Source organism: Bubalus bubalis, chromosome 2 (genome assembly GCF_019923935.1).
Source record: "Bubalus bubalis isolate 160015118507 breed Murrah chromosome 2, NDDB_SH_1, whole genome shotgun sequence".
Classification (NCBI taxonomy): Eukaryota; Metazoa; Chordata; class Mammalia; order Artiodactyla; family Bovidae; genus Bubalus; species Bubalus bubalis.
Genome location: NC_059158.1, coordinates 77,222,349 through 77,239,991, shown reverse-complemented (window position 1 = coordinate 77,239,991; position 17,643 = coordinate 77,222,349). Strand labels below are relative to the sequence as shown.

At 37.2% G+C, this 17,643-nt stretch overlaps 1 protein-coding gene across 8 annotated transcripts in view; it reads right to left on the bottom strand.

Annotated features, from left to right (window-relative positions):
- The window catches only part of METTL8 (methyltransferase 8, methylcytidine), a 154,936-nt gene that overhangs the window by 72,844 nt on the left and 64,449 nt on the right, over nucleotides 1-17,643 (bottom strand). For 5 of the 8 annotated variants that reach the window (XM_044933891.2, XM_044933902.2, XM_044933880.2 and 2 more), the window contains exons 4-7: nucleotides 13,230-13,319; nucleotides 7,820-8,190; nucleotides 6,469-6,518; nucleotides 1,193-1,256 (exon numbers count right to left, since the gene is read on the bottom strand). In XM_044933891.2, the coding sequence (XP_044789826.2) occupies nucleotides 1,193-1,256; nucleotides 6,469-6,518; nucleotides 7,820-8,190; nucleotides 13,230-13,319 (575 nt within the window). The remainder of the gene's footprint in view (nucleotides 1-1,192; nucleotides 1,257-6,468; nucleotides 6,519-7,819; nucleotides 8,191-13,229; nucleotides 13,320-17,643) is intronic. The other 3 variants (XM_044933896.2, XM_044933882.2, XM_006070242.4) reach the window with 1 other exon arrangement.

Below are 17,643 nucleotides of genomic sequence, written 5' to 3'. Positions count from 1 at the left end.
TCCCTTTAGGCTTTTCAGTATTTTAGAAAATGTCTACAATGAAAAACTAGTAACCCTTATTACCAGAAATTATGTTCTGTGTTTACCAAACATTTTTGTTAGCAGAATTTCCATTCCTTTTCAATTTTCTAAAATTACCTCTTTTTGCTATGATAATGCTTACTAGAATTTGGGAATTGGTCAAATAAGACCAAGTGCCAACTGTTTTCCTTATAGTCAGGGACATTTTAGATTTGTGATAATGCCTTTTCAGACCTTTTTTTTTTTTTGCAGAATTTTTAATTTAATGAGTGCCTACCATGTGCCAGGCTATGTATAAAGCTCCATGCTATGCTATGCTATGCTAAGTCACTTCAGTCGTGTCCGACTCTGTGTGACCCCATAGACGGCAGCCCACCAGGCTCCGCCATCCCTGGGATTCTCTAGGCAAGAACACTGGAGTGGGTTGCCATTTCCTTCTCCAATGCATGAAAGTGAAAAGTGAAAGTGAAGTTGCTCAGTCGTGTCTGACTCTTAGCGACCCCATGGACTGCAGCCTTCCAGGCTCCTCCATCCATGGGATTTTCCAAGCAAGAGTACTGGAGTGGGTTGCTATTGCCTTCTCTGGTATAAATATAAATATCACCCTGTAGGAGCCACTCCCCTGAATTCCAAGTCCCAAACAACTTCAATTGTTTTGATGATATGATTTGCAAAATAGTAAAAGCTCAGTTAAAAATGGTCACAGATGTGCTTCTCTGGTGGTCCAGTGGTTGAGTCTGCCTTACAATACAGGTTCAATCCCTGGTCGTGGAAGATCCCACATGCCATGGGGCAACTAAGCTCGTGCACCACAATTACTGAACCTGTGCTCTAGAGCCTGGGAGCCGCAACTACTGAAGCCTGCGTGGCCTAGAGCCTGTGCTCTGTAACAAGAGAAACCACCACAATAAGAAGCCCACGTGCTGCAGCTAGAGAGTATCCCCCGCTCTCCACAACTAGAGAAAGCCCATGTGCACAGCAACAAAGGCCCTGTGCAGCCAAAAAATAAACAAAAAAATATAAAAAAATAAAATGACACATCTCAAAAATTTAAAAAAAAATGGTCACAGATAATATTTGATGTAGTTACATTAAAAAATATCACTTCAACAGTAAATAAATTAAGATTCTTTTAAAATACAGCTCTCTTTAAAGAAAATACAAGGCATACCTTTACTAGCTCCACAGCTCCAGAAGCAAAATCACAACAATAAAGAAAGAACTCTGGCACATTCCTATGAAAAAGGAAGAAATATTTAAATCTAGAGTTCAGATAAGCTGAAGCAACACAAGAAAGAAACTGTAAGTTGAAACTTGTTAGTAAGTACCTCTTTACCAGAATTTTGGATGACCTTGGCTTGCTGTTTCTTTTTTCAAGGTACTGTTCTCTAGAGTGGCATGTGAGTGCCTTCATGTTGTTTCTGAACCAACACTGTCTCAAAACACTTACCAATTACAGGGTAACTTTCAAGTTCCTGATCTGCTTGTAAGGCCCTCCCTTTCTTGGGCCTACTTGCCCTATATTCCAGCATACTCTCACATGAGAAACCTCTAAAGCCATCCATCAGCAGTGCTCAATCTTGCTCCTACCCCTTCCAGGCACCCTTTCTTGTCTGCCTACAGCTGGCATGGCCTGTAATTCCTCTCAGCTTGTTACTGCTAAGTCACTTCAGTCGTGTCCGACTCTGTGCGACCCCATAGACGGGAGCCCACCAGGCTTCCCTGTCCCTGGGATTCTCCAGGCAAGAACACTGGAGTGGGTTGCCATTTCCTTCTCCAATGCATGAAAGTGAAAAGTGAAAGTGAAGTCGCTCAGTCATGTCCGACTCTAGCGACCCCATGGACTGCAGCCTACCAGGCTCCTCTGTCCATGGGATTTTCTAGGCAAAAGTACTGGAGTGGGGTGCCATTGCCTTCTCCGCCTCTCAGCTTAGCCAAGTTCTTTTCTCTCCAAGGACCCTCAACCACATGTCCGTTGGTGCCTCATTCCTTTTCCTGTGTGTACACTCATTTGTTCCTGGGTCTCTCACAGAGGCTCTGATGCTCCAAAGATGATGTATATACATATGAAAAAAAAATATATATATATATTTTAGCAGTTGTAGTTACATGCTATTAAATATGTTTATATTAATACCATGTACATACAACTTCTAAAAATAATAAAACATTTGTATATTAATTTTTGTTATCTTTTCAAATGATTTTCAAACTTTTACTGAGCCCCATATATGGACCAAGCATTAAAATACAAAGTAGTAAATGAAACTGTATAATAAAATAGTAAGAGTGTGGGATTTGGGAGCCAATTGTATATCTTTTTAAATCCTGGATTTGCCACTTATTAACACGGAATTAGACTTAACGTCTCCAATACTCAGTGCTTTATTTAGAATATGCAAATAAAGTAAGTAAATTAAGGGTTTTTTTTTTTTGAGGGGGGATATTTATCCATATAAAAATCTTGACTAATTTTAAATGGCCTCCACTGAACTTAGGTAAGGGTTTTACCTGAAATTCACTAACGATGGCTGAGCCATGGTTACTAACGGGCAGCACATATAGCTCCTTAAACAATGCAAGTTTGAACTTCTAGGTCAATTACACATCGATATTGTTTACTAGTAAATACTAAGTACTATATGATCTGTGGTTGGCTGAATCTGCAGATATGGAGGAACCACAAATACAAAGGGTTGACTATAAATTTTTGTGGATTAATCACCTGCAGTGTTAATAGTCAACTGGACTTTGAATTTTGTGGGTCAGTACTCTTCCTGATCATATCTTACATGCTATTATCAAAAGAATTCTTGAATCATCTTGCTTCATACTGTGTCTGAATGACAAGAGATTAGTATGTCCTTAAACAGTAATTACAGGTATGGTACTGGTTTTTGTGGATTTTATAGCCTAGCTGGGGACGTAATTTCCATAGAAGTGTGGATAAGGCAGGCGCTGTCAGGCCAAAGTTTAAGAATTTTGAAAGGGGAGGATGGAATTGCTAAGTGGGAAGAGGGGAAGGGTTTACAGGTGGGAATCACATACCAGGGATGAGAAGCAGAGGTGATTTAGAATATGAGGAAGGATATATGGGCTTTGAAGGACATAATTAGAACTTCTAATCTGATTCAGGAGGCATATTAGGCAAGGAGGATTTCTAAATAAATATGGAATACAAGCCCAAACATGCATTTAGCAAAATCTCACCCAGACTGACATTACTCTCTTAAAGGCTAGTCACTGATGAATACTACATTAACATATAGCATTCTCATATACAGTACAGTATTCACATACAGTGCCACTCTGTGGCACTAGGAATTTTAATTCAAATTAAGATCTGTCCAAATAAATGAACATATGATGAATAGAATTTGGTTATGAAAAGTTAACCAATACTGAATCAAAGTTAAAACTTGTGCTGCTTTTCTTTTTCATTCAACCCATTTAAAAATGCATCCCTGGTGGCTCAGACAGTAAAGAGTCTGCCAGCAGTGCAGGAGACTAGAGTTTGATTCCTGGGTCAGGAAGATCCCCTGGAGAAGGAAATGGCAACCCCCTCCAGTATCCTTGCCTGGAAAATGCCATGGACGAAGGAGCCTGGCAGGCTACAGTCTATGGGGTTGCAAAGAGTCAAACATGACTGAGTGACTTCACATATAAAAATTTTCAAATTCTTTCCCCATTTAGGTTGTTACAGAATATTGAGCAGAGTTCCTTGTGCTAAACAGTAAGTCCTTGTTAGCTATTTTAAATATAGTAGTAGTACATATGTCAGTCCCAAACTCCTAATAGAGATAAAATATGGCATCTAAGTTGGTTGTGAGGATAGAATGGACTCAGATAGGTAAAGTTTATAGAAAAATGCCTGACTCAGAGTAAGCACCTAATAAATGTTTTAAAAATGTCATTTTTATTATTCTTGCTATCATCATCACAATCATCATTATCAAAGGAATATCTGCCTCTGCCTTCCAGGAACTTAAAAATGTAAGAACTTAATATGCTTTTGTAAAAACTTCCATAAAGCTCAAAATGCTTCTCTGGACACTGGCACATCTAGCTCATTATGAGAGGCATGCAATCTACCCTTGTGCAGAAATTATTAAACAACCACAAGATACAGAACAGTTTAGTAGCTAAAGGAAAGCTTGTGCCATTTGCCATGTGTCCTACCAGACAGAAACATGACCTCTGAGACTGAATTCCCACTGCATCAGCAGCCCAAGTTGGTCTTGTGACCACTCAATGATTTTCCAGGGCTTTTCTTTAAAATCAGCTGACTGTCTTGGCCCTTCTCCCAGGAAACAGGTGTAAATATCACTACTACTACCACACCATCAGGCACTCTCTTGGCAGGAGGTTTAAGAATTAAATGATCCTTGGAGAATGATATGACCTCTCAATTCCAGAGGTCTAATTATGGTAAAATATTCTGAAAATGTAAAATATTAATTCTATGATCTCCAAAAGTAATAAAACATAATTTTTTTGGTGGGGAAAAAAAGTTTAATCCTCCCTTTGGAAGGCTAATCACTAGTTGCCTTTTAAAGATGAATTAATTATCTCAGGTTATTGAGTTACAGTGATTTCTAAAATACGAATATGAGGCCAAAAAAAGACCCAGTCAAAAAGAAAGAGTCAGGGGGTGAGGAAGCAAGAGCCTGCAATTATTAGTCAGATGGAGAAGCAGAAAGGGGAAAAAATACAACTAACAAGTGGGGAATCAGAGATATTAACCAGTCAGTATGTACCGAGCTCTGTCTAACTATCTATATTACATTGTTAGGCTACCTGGAAAACCAAATTAGAATACGTTATGCTCTCTACCTCAAGAAATATATAAATAGTAGCTGAATAAAGAAGATATAAGGAAATGATATGCTAAATAATAATTTGAGATGTGTCATAGAGTAACATCTTCCCTGGTGGCTCAAATGGTAAAGCGTCTGCCTACAATGCAGGAGACCCAGGTTTGATCCCTGGGTTGGGAAGATCCTCTGGAGAAGGAAATGGCAACCCACTCCATTACTCTTGCCTGGAAAATCCCATGGATGGAGGAGCGTGTAAGGCCACAGTCCATGGGGTCACAAAGAGTTGGACACGACTGAGCGACTTTGCTTTGCTTTTCACAGAGTAACACATAATCAACTACCAATGTAGTAGCTTTATGTGTATTACAAGTTCAGAGAACACTAGGGTGAAGGAATCTGGCTATGTGGTATAAGAACAGGAAATTTTGGCCTAGAAATGGGAAAAGGAAAATAAAGAAAATAAATCCTGAAAGAAAAAGGCCATTCAGAACTGCAAATTGGCCAGTATCACTTCTGGCCAGACACTTTAACTGGTAATTTGATGATATTATGGAATTACTTTTTATTATGTTAGGTTTATAATAACAATTAGGAATGTCTTATTTTTTGGAGATCCATCATAAGTTCATAAAAATAATGTGTCATGATGTTGGCCTTACGTAAGTAACTGCTGAAACAAGGTGGTAGCTATATGAGAATTTACTGTATTACTCAATTTTTCTGAAATACATGTTCACAATGGAAAGTTAAAAAAAGACTTTAATAAATTTTAAAATATGCATAGTAAATTCTGTCAGCAGCTATGTTTTGATGTTTTGATGGTAGGAATAATGGGTGATTCCTTCCCACCTACTTTTCCTCTAATGGGAAAGTTCTACAATGTGCTTATGTTAATTTTATAATGGAAAAATGATAATCAGAAAGCTATTGTGTAAACTTAAAAAAAACAGACACTTGACAGACCAGCCACAGGTAAAAGGAATAAAAGTTTTGTAAGATGTGTCTTCTTCATCACCTACTAAAACACATTGGTGAGGTGGTGAACAGGAAGGGCAGGTCAGGAGAACATCTCTGCTCCTATCACGGACTTCTCCCTTTATGAATCTTAGGGTTAGGTGTTATAACTCCAAAAATTTCAGCTCTAGAGAGTCATTTCAACTCTATAGGAAGGTTTTATCCTCGGTGTGACTCCAGAAGTGATGACAAAATAAAATGATTTTGAAGCTTACACAAAATAAAGTGTAAGCTTTAAACTCAATTCTCTATGTGTAAAATGACACCTAAGTAACCTGGAGGAGTAAATAAATCTCTAAGTTCAGCAACTCCCAGCTTAGCAGAAGGATCAAATCTCTTGCTCACTTCTTACTCTCTCATCTACATAAGCACAAGCTTAAAAAGTTACTTCAACTCATGGTGGACACCCTATGTCTGTGAAATATTATTTCCAGAGTAATTCTCAGTTCACATGAAATTAGATACTAAGACCAAGCCACTTCTTTTGAAATTTGGTTTAGTCATTGTTTATATGGGAACAAGGACACTATTGGTATATATATGACAACATTTTCCAAGAATTTCTCAATATCCCATACATATGCAGAATTTTGTAGGAGAAAATTCTAAAACTCACTGCAAAGTGTTCAGAATTGGAAAAACACTATTCCCAGCACCACAGCCAACCTAAAATCAAAGAATAAACAAGTATCATGAAAATAAAGTTAAATTTTCCTCACCAATGTCAGATTTTTACTTAAAAAAACTAAAAGAAATGTTCTGAATCTTTGTCTATAGGAGAGTTGTCTAAGCTCAAAATGGAATAAATCACAAAAATAATATGTACTGAGAAATGTGACTATTTAAAATTTTTACATACCAAACCCCCAAATGAACCAAATTAAAAGGTGACAAACACACTGTGAAAAAATATTTGAATTAAATATGATAAAGGGCAGAGCTCATTAAAAACACACAACCTAATAAATAAAGGAAATAAGTAGATGACAGAAGAACAAATGGTTTCTAAACATCTGAAGAACTATATGACCTATTTAACAATCAAAGGAATGCAAATTAAAATATAGCTTTTGTCTAACAATAATCTTAAAAATAAGATTGTTCTAATCAATGAGGGTGTGACGAGACAGACCTACACTGCTGTAAATTGGTATTAATACAGCTTCTTAGAAAGCAATATGGCAATATATTTTAACAATATTAAAAATTTTAATAAGTTATGAACAAGTCAATTGAACCCAAATGATAAAAGAAAATACAGAAAAGTCTACACCTGAAGATACTTGCTGTACAAAACCTGAAAACAATTTAAATGCCCAGTCAAGTGAAAACAGATAAGTAGAATCATAGTATTTCACTTAGTATTTTTCAGCCATGAAAATGCTTATAGAGAATTTTTAAAGATAGGGAAAACTGCTTATGTTATGTTAAATACAAAGAAAAACCCTAAAATGCAGATATAGTATAGCTCAACTATATAAAACAGTATAAACAAAGGGAGAAAAAAGTTAAATGTTAACAGTGGTTAAATCCTTTCTTTATGGGATTGTTTATTCTTTCTCTTTACCAAAATCTCTGTAATCAGCATCTATTATGTTTATAATCAGAAGGAAAAGTTTTCTTTTTCTAAAATGGAAAATCAAGGTCTATACCAGATTATAGCAAATTACATACTTCACTTATTTCTATTTCACCTACAAGTGGGTAATAACACAAAGAGATGGAAATTGAGGCCAAAACTTAACTGGTATTTAAAACTGCCTTCAAGTTAGAAATTAAAGCAGAAAAACTTAAGAATAAATCACAAACTTAAAACCTGACTGATTAAAGATATGAGTCCCTTACGTAATTTTTATGCACAAAAGTACACAAACAGTTATTTGATCATTTTCCCTCTAAAGAATCTGGATCATTAATAAAGTAATATGTGATATACATTAAAAAATTTTTCCCCTGTAGTACCATACCTCAAGGATTCTGAAAGTAGCATTGCTACCAGGAAACAATTCAGTCTTCAGAGGTCTTTCTCTGTATTCTTCAGAGTCCAATTTAGAAAAGTCAGATCCTGCTTTGCTTTGACCATCTGATGAGCCAGAACTTTCTTTATAATGATTTTTTTCTTCAGGCATAGTAGGGCAGTGCATTTTTGAGAAAAAACTTTCGGCATTAATTTTTACATGATTCCATGATAATTCTTTCACCTTCTCTTCAGTTTTCTGACCAACTGGAAGAATTTCAGGAAATTCCCTCAATAGCCAATTACGATCTTTGAAAAACTTATTCTTATGAATCTTGTAAAACGTGTCCCAATATTTACTGGCTTCACTCTCATACTTAACTAAAATAAAGAGGAAAAAAAAGATTTATTTTATTATGAATTATATGTAACATTAGTTATTATTTTAATAACTAAATATATTAAAGTCGCTCAGTCGTGACTGACTCTTGGTGGCCCCATGGACTGTGACCCACCAGGCTCCTTTGTCTATGGAATTTTCCAGGCAAGAATAGTGGAGTGGGTTGCCATTTCCCCAGGGGATCTTCCTGACCCAGGGATCGAACCTGTGTCTCTTGCATCTCCTGCACTGGCAGGTGGATTCTTTACCACTAGCGCCACCTGGGAAGCATTTAATAATTAAATACTATTGAATATATTACATATACTATTCATTTATAACAATTATATTTACTATTGAATAATATTACAGTAATTTTTACTTATCTGATTTTTTTTTAAACCTCTTAAAGGTTAAAACTACAGAGTATTAATCCTCTCAAAATGTGTCAATGTGTCGGGTATTTGGGCTTTTCCTGGTAAATTTGCTTCTGTCTCAATTGTTTAGCTGATAAATTTTTGTGAGGAATATAATAATTGCAAACTACTTTCTACAGTAATCTTGAAATCTTAATAATCACATTAAAAAAATCACATTTTTACCAATAACGCTGTAGGTATCTTTATTTTCTTGGAGAAATGATAACCTTATTTTTTATGTTGCTATAAATGTAGTTTCAACATAACAAATGTCTGTGCAAACTGGTAATCAAACAGGAAACTGTGAAATAATAAATGATGTAATCTTGAGCTAGAATGGTGCACTGAAATAATCTACTCCAACCTCCTTGTTTTGCATTTGAAGTAAGGACACACAGAGAGATGAACCCACTTGTCTGGGTGCTGGAGCCCTGTCATAGTAGAACCAGGACCACACGTCCTGACTCCTGCGGTTTAGGGGCCATCCCACAACTCCATTCTTCAGCCACCTCCAGAGCATCTCTTCATATTGATATCTCCTAATATGAAGCCTTAAAGAGAATTTCTGATGCAATTTAAAAGCAGATATGCATTTTGTGATGTCATTCCTTAGATTAACCCTGGGTCCCAGCATCAGGGTCAGGTCAACATTCTCAGACCTTCCAGAAATTCTTAGCTTTCTGCCTCTTTCTATCTGTATGTTAAATTAACATAATCACTAATTCGCTTACTTTCTCACACACTCATTCAAGAAACATTTCTTGGATACTATTATGTACCAGACCTAAACCCTGGCTTAAGAATTACTTTCAATCAGTGCAGCAGCCGTGAAATTAAAAGACGCCTGCTCCTTGGAAGAAAAGCTATGACCAACCTAGACAGTATATTAAAAAGCAGAGACATTCCTTTGCCAACAAAGGTCTGTCTAAAGCTATGGTTTTTCTAGTAGTCACATATGAATGTGAGAGCTGGACCATAAAAAAAGGTGAGCACTGAAGAATTGATGCTTTTGAACTGTGGTATTGGAGAAGACTTTTGAGAGTCCCCTGGACTGCAAGGAGATCAAACCACTCAATTCTAAAGGAAATCAGTCCTGAATATTCATTGGAAGGACTGATGCTGAAGCGGAAACTCCAATCCTTTGGCCACTTGATACAAAGAACTGACTCATTGGAAAAGACCCTGATGCTGGGAAAGATTGAAGGCAGGAGGAGAAGGGGATGACGGAGGATGAGATGGTTGGATGGCATCACCGACTCAATGGACATGAGTTTGAGCAAGCTCCAGGAGTTGGTGATGGTCAGGGAAGCCTGGCATGCTGCAGTCCACAGGGCTGCAGAGTTGGACATGACTGAGCAACTGAACTGAACTGAGACACATGACATTTTTAAAGTGCTTTCAAAAATTTTAAAAAATGTTCCGTTGTTGTAGAATAATTTCCAAGACTTAATGTTATGCGAGAAAGCAAAATGTAGAACAGTATGTATATGATGCTATTTTTTAGGGGAAAAAAAACTATTTTTTAGGGAAAAAAAGGAGGAAAAACACATGTGTTACATGAACAGAAGTCTTTGGGCAGGATAATCACATAATTAGTCATACTGGTTGCCTCTCAAGAGTAGAACTGAGTGGTTGGGGACTAGGGTTTCAGAGAGAATTTTCATTTGAATTTTGATCCATGTAAATTTTGATTATCTATTCTCAACACCCCCCAAAAAATTAAACTAAAACTAAAAACAACAGACTCTTTTCTTTCATAATTTTAAAGAAGCTCCTATCCTGAGAACAAGCAGTTGTCTACAGTCAGTTTTGTCTTTGTTACAGAACCGTGTCCTGAAACCCTTATAGTTTTCCTTTTCTTTCCACTTTTATCTTTATGGCCTTGTACCATGGATCTCCACCCATTTAGCCACAAGACTTCCTTCCCATCAAGGCTGAATTGTATCTGGCAGCAGGACTGCTTGAAAGACAGAAACTCCTATCTTTATTTAAGGTCTGAGAAATGAAAGTAGATCTCTGTAACAAAAGAATTATGTGATGTTAAAGTCCAAAACATGCTCGCTCACATCTGTACTAATGGGTGGTGGTGGTGGTTTAGTTGCTAAGCCGTGTCCGAATAATGGGAGGAAGGCTATTTATGGTTAATCTAAAATTGTTGTATATTTTAAAAATAGTTCTATCTCAACTCAAAAAAATTGGGAGTGTGCCTGTTATACTGTGTAAGAAAACAAAACAACATTCTGAAAATCAGACTCAGGAGGAATTAGGAAACTGTCAAATTTCCCCAGTCTTCTCATACCTTCTCTTCTTCCTTTTATCTTAAAAACTCTCTTTGTAACTCACTCTGTGCTGGTAAAAGATTCTTCTGTTTAATAAAAAGCGACCCACTTAAGACGATCTATATTTAGTCAAATCTCTAGTATCTGAGTTTCCAATACCAAGCTACTTTTGAAGTGAGTTTGAACCTATTAGTAACTAGAATGTTAACACTACAAGTGATTAATTTGTGGCATTATCCCCCTTAGAATTAACTGGCAGAGGAAGAGACAGACAGAAGGGGAGTAACTTGAAAGAAAAGATGTTCCTAGCAGTATTACTTATTATAAGAAAAAATGGGAAATAACTCAAACAGCCTCAACTTTGGAATGATCAAGCAAACCATGCACGGCAAAACAGAGTAATCTTATGCAGCAACTGAAATTTAAAGGATAATAATATTAAGAGAAAAACCTCACACAGAATGGTCTGCATCTTTAAAATTGCACTGACTACAATTTTAAAATTTGTATTCATTTATAAGATGGAAATCTGGAGTGTTAAATTATTAAAATAATTTAACAATTATTAGGTAGTTCTTCTTTGGCAAAGGTTTTTTTTTTTTTTGGCTTTTGGCTTTTGGCTTTTTAAATTGGAGTACAGTTGCTTTACTGCTGTGTCAGTTTCAGTTGTATAGCAAAGTCAATCAGCCATATGTATACATATATGCCCTCTCTTTTGGATTTCCTTTCCATTTAGGTCACTACAGAACCCTGAGTAGAGTTCCCTGTGCTATACAGTAGGTTCTCATTCATTATCTATTTTATGCATAATGGTATATATACATCAATCCCAACCTCTCAGTTCATCCCATGCCCCCCGCCCTTTCCTGCGTGGTACCCATATGTCTGTTCCCTATGTCTGTGTCTCCATTTCTGCTTTGCAAGTAAAATTACGTATACCATTTTCTAGATTCCACATATATGCATTAATATATGATATTTTTCTCTTTCTGACTTACTTCACTGTGTATGTCAGTCTCTAGGTATATCCATGTCTCTACATATGACACAATTTCATTCCTTTTTATGGCTGAGTAATATCTGCAAAGTTTTATCTGCATCTTATACAAAGATAAAGAATCTTGGTTGAATTCTTCATTCTACTTTCCTAAAAGATATCTCTATGTTCAAGTTCTAAAAAGTCTATGTACTTTCCTATTAAATCCCATGAATTTATGGAGAGCATTAACAAATGGCACCCCACTCCAGTATTCTTGACTGGAGAATCCCATGGACAGAGGAGCCTGAGGGGGCTACAGGCCGTGGGGTCACACAGAGTTGGACACGACTTAGCGACTAAACAACAAACATTATAGTTCTACAAACTGCAAAATCTTGGATCAGACTGCTGTCATAAATATGAGCTTGTCCTACTGTTTAATTTCTACAGTTTATCATGAAAATAAACCTGCAGTGAGGTGACTAGAATCTGGTTCAGATACTAAATATATCAAGCACCTAAATTCAACCCAAGCTTATCCAATCTTTAAAAAGGATCTGATTACTACTAAAATATGATGGTCACGGTCTGCTAATATATACACTTTCAAGCTTTTTCAAGTATTTCCCACTCAGGAATTAGGAGAAAACAAACAAACAATCACATAAATCATTGTACCAATAACAGCAGCATTAAAAATAGCAACAATAGTATATACTGAGTGTTTATTTTCTGCCAGGCACTATGTCAAATGCCTTACTTGGATTTTTTTTCCCCATTTAATCCTAACAATACCTCTCAGACATACATATTATTATAGACAAAGAAGTTCAAGGTTAGAGGGGATAAAAAATTTGCCCAAGGTCATCCACCAGAGCTAGGACCTGAACTAAGTCTATCAGACTTAATGCTGTTAACCATTATATTGCCTTCTAACACAAAATCAAGATTAACCTCCTCCAAAATACCTCTGAAAATAATCTGTTTTCCTGATTTTGTACTTTCCTCTTATTATGAAGCATCAAGTTGAAATTAAAACCTCAGTATGACTTATAATCAGTATAACAGAACAGTAAAAATAATGCTGATTGGAGTGAACCTACATAAAGGCAGATCAGAAATATAGAATTAATTAAACTCCATTTGAATTATATAAACAATAAACTATGCAAGGCTGCATAATGAAATTATGATGAGCAATGGGAACATAAAATGTTCTATGAGAATAGATGGGCTTGTGGGACAGCAACAAAACAGAAACAAAACAGAATGGGCTGGGATAAAGGCTACTGGACTGGAACTGGGTTTTGGGGGTTTCTTTTTTTTTTTTTTTTTGCGTTTTCAAGTTGTGCTTTCAGCAGTACCTTCAATCAATGCTGACAATTCCACAGTTCCCAGCAATGTATAACAGCTTCTGAGACCCCAAGGAAGCTCAATCAAACTCATAATTATGGCTGTGAGACAAGGTAAACACATCCAACGTTTAATTTAATTTTGTGAACTGCAAGAGTATCTGTGGTATCAGGGGAACTGGATGAGCAACTTTTCTGACCATGAGAGAAAAGTTTAGTTTAAACCTCTGTTTCACTCACGGTAAATCCAATAATGATAAAAGAATACAATGTGGAGAAATCAGCCCTGTCTATATCTTGTCCAGCTGACTTTCTAAACAGGTATATCAATTTTTCCTGGAGGAGAAAAATTTCCCTTTACTTTCCTAGGTTACCAACTCAGAGTTAATTGCTCTATGCCAACGGCGATAAAAGGGGTGTAGTGATCTGTGTAACCACAGTCAGATGAAACAACTTCTCAATTATTCATTTATTAAATTCAATACTGCTGAGGGGAAGAAAGACTATGACACACTACCCATACTTAAATATTCAGAATTCACTCTGAATCACACTGAATATCACAACTAAAAAACTGAATTAAACCACCTATGTATCTGACATATTAGTACAAATTATGAAAATTTATTCTAAGTTGCAATGTAACAAAAGTCATTTTAAAGCTGTTTTTGTACAGCAACTACACAAACACCTAAGCTCTCAAAGTTGGAAATTTCCACATGTCATTGATAAAGTTAATTGTCTAACAAAATAAAACTCCTAAAGTTATGAAATTTAAAGTCCGAGCACAGTATGAAATTAACAACCAAAGCTGACCTATAAACAAGTACTCTAAATTTATCAGCACACAAAACTTTAAGCTACTCTATTTTTTTCTCACACAGGACACTCTCAAGTGGCAAGGTATTCACAAAGGAAGGTATAGTGGGATTCTTTTACTATTTTTCTTGACATAGGTAACTCACCCTAGGTAGGTAGTTATTTACAAGGGTATTTTAAAGTAAAAATAGCAGCTGCATTTGTTATTAAGTTTAAAAAACCCATTACATTTGCAAAATTACCAGCTGAGATATAACACACTGGAAATGTTTTTAGGAAATTAAAAACATAATCATATTAACTCAAAAACTGCCAAATGTATCTTTCTCATTTCTCTGAATTAATCTGCTTTAAAAAGAAATCTGAGCTATTATAAAATTTAAAATAAATTACCAAAAGGAAATGTGGAACCACAAATCATTAATCTGAGCATCTAATTGAAAGAAACATTGCTAATGATAGCCTAGATGCTTTATGTTTTAATCACAGGAATGAAAATGTCCGCCACTGTACAGCAAAAGACTGTCTCACTTGTGACAGATAAGTTCTTACTTTCAGAATTGTGAGGGTGTTTCCGGACTTCAGTTCTCACCAACAGCTGAGACAATAGATGAGAAATGGGAAATGGGAGTGACAGGAGAGACTGACACACAGAGACCAAAAGGAAGGTGCCAGAGAGCTGGTCAGCATGGGAGAACAACCAGTACCCCCTCCTAGTGGCATTAAAATGAGTAAGGTAAAATCAACACACAAGGCTCATGCTATATACTATTCTGTAAGTGGAATACTTTGCGATGAGAGAAAATTGGCTTTTTCAAAGATTTAGGACCCTCCTGGATAAGAAGAGATGGTAGGGACTTCCCTGGTGGTCCAGTGGCTAAGACTCTGTGCTCCCAATGCAGGGGGCCTGGGTTTGATCTCTGGTTGGGAAATAAGATCCCACATGCCACAACTACGAACCCATGCAGCCAAACAAATAAAAATAAATATATATAAAAAAGAGAGAGACAGTGGTTAACAGGGGCAGTGGGAGAAGAACCGGGTCATAGCTTCCTTTGGGTTTTCACAACATTTGGGAATACAGCTTTTAAATGGATCTCTTCACCTTGACCTATATTCATCAGAGACATTAAATATCCAATTAGGAGCCTCACCAAGGGCTTCTGCAGACCTGCAGGTTGATGATCCCTGGTGGAGACTGGAGTGGGGGGTTGGTATGTATCTGGTCTCACTGTAACGTCCTGTCACTCAACATGGTTCCTCAGGACAGAAGTTTTCTTTCTTTCTTCGCCACGCTCAGCAGTTGCCTTGGTTGCTGCTCTGTGCAACCTTGCTTAAGTGTGATGTAATGGTCACCCTCATTGTGGGTTCCTCTCCTTGTAGTGGTTCTCTGACATGTATAAAGTCCACTGCACTGAGTAGTGTTATGGGGGTAGGGACTCAACAGAAGCCTCGATCACTGGGAGGCATTTTTAAATGAATTCTTTTGTTCTGTGTCTCCACAGCAGCCAGAAAACTTGCTCAGAAAGAGACTGGACATGCTAATACGCAAACCAAACGCTTCAAAGGAGTATCATCAGTTCTCTCCAGCTTGCTTTTCCTGCTTCTATAGAGAAGGGCCAGTCACCACCTTTCTATTTCAGTCACATTATGGTTCTGTGGGAACTGTCATTTTCCTTTACTGCGGTTTCCAAGGCCTGAAAATAACCTCCTCATTAGCTTCACTCAAGTTCATTGTTAACATAAATAGGCCAAAATAGGCAGCCACATATAGAGCACTTTAAGGGAACATTATCAGCACTGCTCATCTATTTATGTTCTAAACAGAAATATTCAAAAGAGCATGAAAAAAAAATCCTTGGTTTTTCATATTCTCAGGAAATAAACTATGGATAATTTTTAACTTCCTGGAAAAGAATTAAGATGACTGATATCTTTTAATTCTGTTTAGGCTTGATTCTCTCTGTCATATCCAGGTGGCCACTAGCAGAAGCTTGAGTAATGTGGAAAATATGTCTGTGCAGCTGCTGGCAAAGAAGCAAAATTATACTTCCTCAGAAACAGTGTGACAGAGTTCCTGCAAAGGAATGCAATGTTGGCTGATTTGTAAGCAGAATTGCCACTGGTATGCACTCTCAAATCCAACCCCAACACTCCCTGGCCACATCCCATTCTGGGACTGCATGGCTGGAGCTCATAAAAATAGAATGGTTCCACTGTGGATCAGGTGCTCTTCTTTCCTGTTCATCCTTCAGGACACATTCATGCTTACGGTAAGGAAGGAAAACTAGCTCTGAGGGACAGCAAATGATACCAGAGGATAAGATAGGGCCACACTGCCCCCTTCACTGGTAAAGGGCAGTTAATGAGGGCTGTTTCACTAGTTCAGTTTCAACAGCACCCTTTGCTTCAAACTTTAGCCTCAAGTGTAGACTAAAGTCACCAGAACAATAGTTAACTACCAGTGGGGTTAGTGATTTTTACTATACTTGGCTTGAACAGAGGAGGAATGCAAACATTTCTCCCTGGGGAATTTCAAGACCGCTGATGAATGTGGAAACAAAATTCTATCTCAGGGGTTGGCAAACTTTTTCTGTAAAGGGCCAGATAATAAGTAGTCTGTGTGGGCTATACAGAGTCTTTTCAACTATTCAACTCTTTAGATACACCTCTAAAGCAGCCATGGGCAATGTTAACAAATGAGTATGTGCTCCAATAAAACTTTATTTATAAAAACAGACAGTGGGCTGAATTTGGCCCACGGCCACAGTTTGCTGCCTCTTGTTCTAGCTAACAGGTACACTGATATTGCTACATGAGTGATTGAGAAATGATGGTGACCAGAACCAAGTTGTTCTGGAACAATTAATTTATGGTATTAGTAGCCAGAATAGTGGTGCTCTATGTGGAGTCTTAGGGGTTTAGGAAAGTAACTGGGACACAGCATGAGGAAGTTTCTGGATTACTGATAATTTTCTGTTTCTTAATAAGGGTATTGGGAAAATTCACTGATTTTTGTGAAAACTCATTTATCAGATCAAGATCAGATCAGATCAGTCACTCAGTCGTGTCCGACTCTTTGTGACCCCATGAATCGCAGCATGCCAGGCCTCCCTGTCCATCACCAACTCCCGGAGTTCACTCAGACTCACGTCCATCGAGTCAGTGATGCCATCCAGCCATCTCATCCTCTGTCATCCCCTTCTTCTCCTGCCCCCAATCCCTCCCAGCATCAGAGTCTTTTCCAATGAGTCAACTCTTCGCATGAGGTGGCCAAAGTACTGCAGTTTCAGCTTCAGCATCATTCCTTCCAAAGAAATCCCAGGGCTGATCTCCTTCAGAATGGACTGGTTGGATCTCCTTGTTGTGTTAATTTCTGTGGGTATTTGGTATATCGATAAACTGTATTTTTTTTTTTAAGAAAACAAAACAACCTGTTTTAAAGGAGAAATCATTTTAAAAAAACAAGGCAGAAAATCCTCTCTAGAAGAGTGTAAGGGTTGGGCCAGCTGTCTGTGGGTTCCCAGCTACTCAGTGAGGACAGAGGCGAAATTTTTTTAGTGTCTTAAAAAAAAAAAAAAAAAGAAACTGGTTAAAAAAAACACAT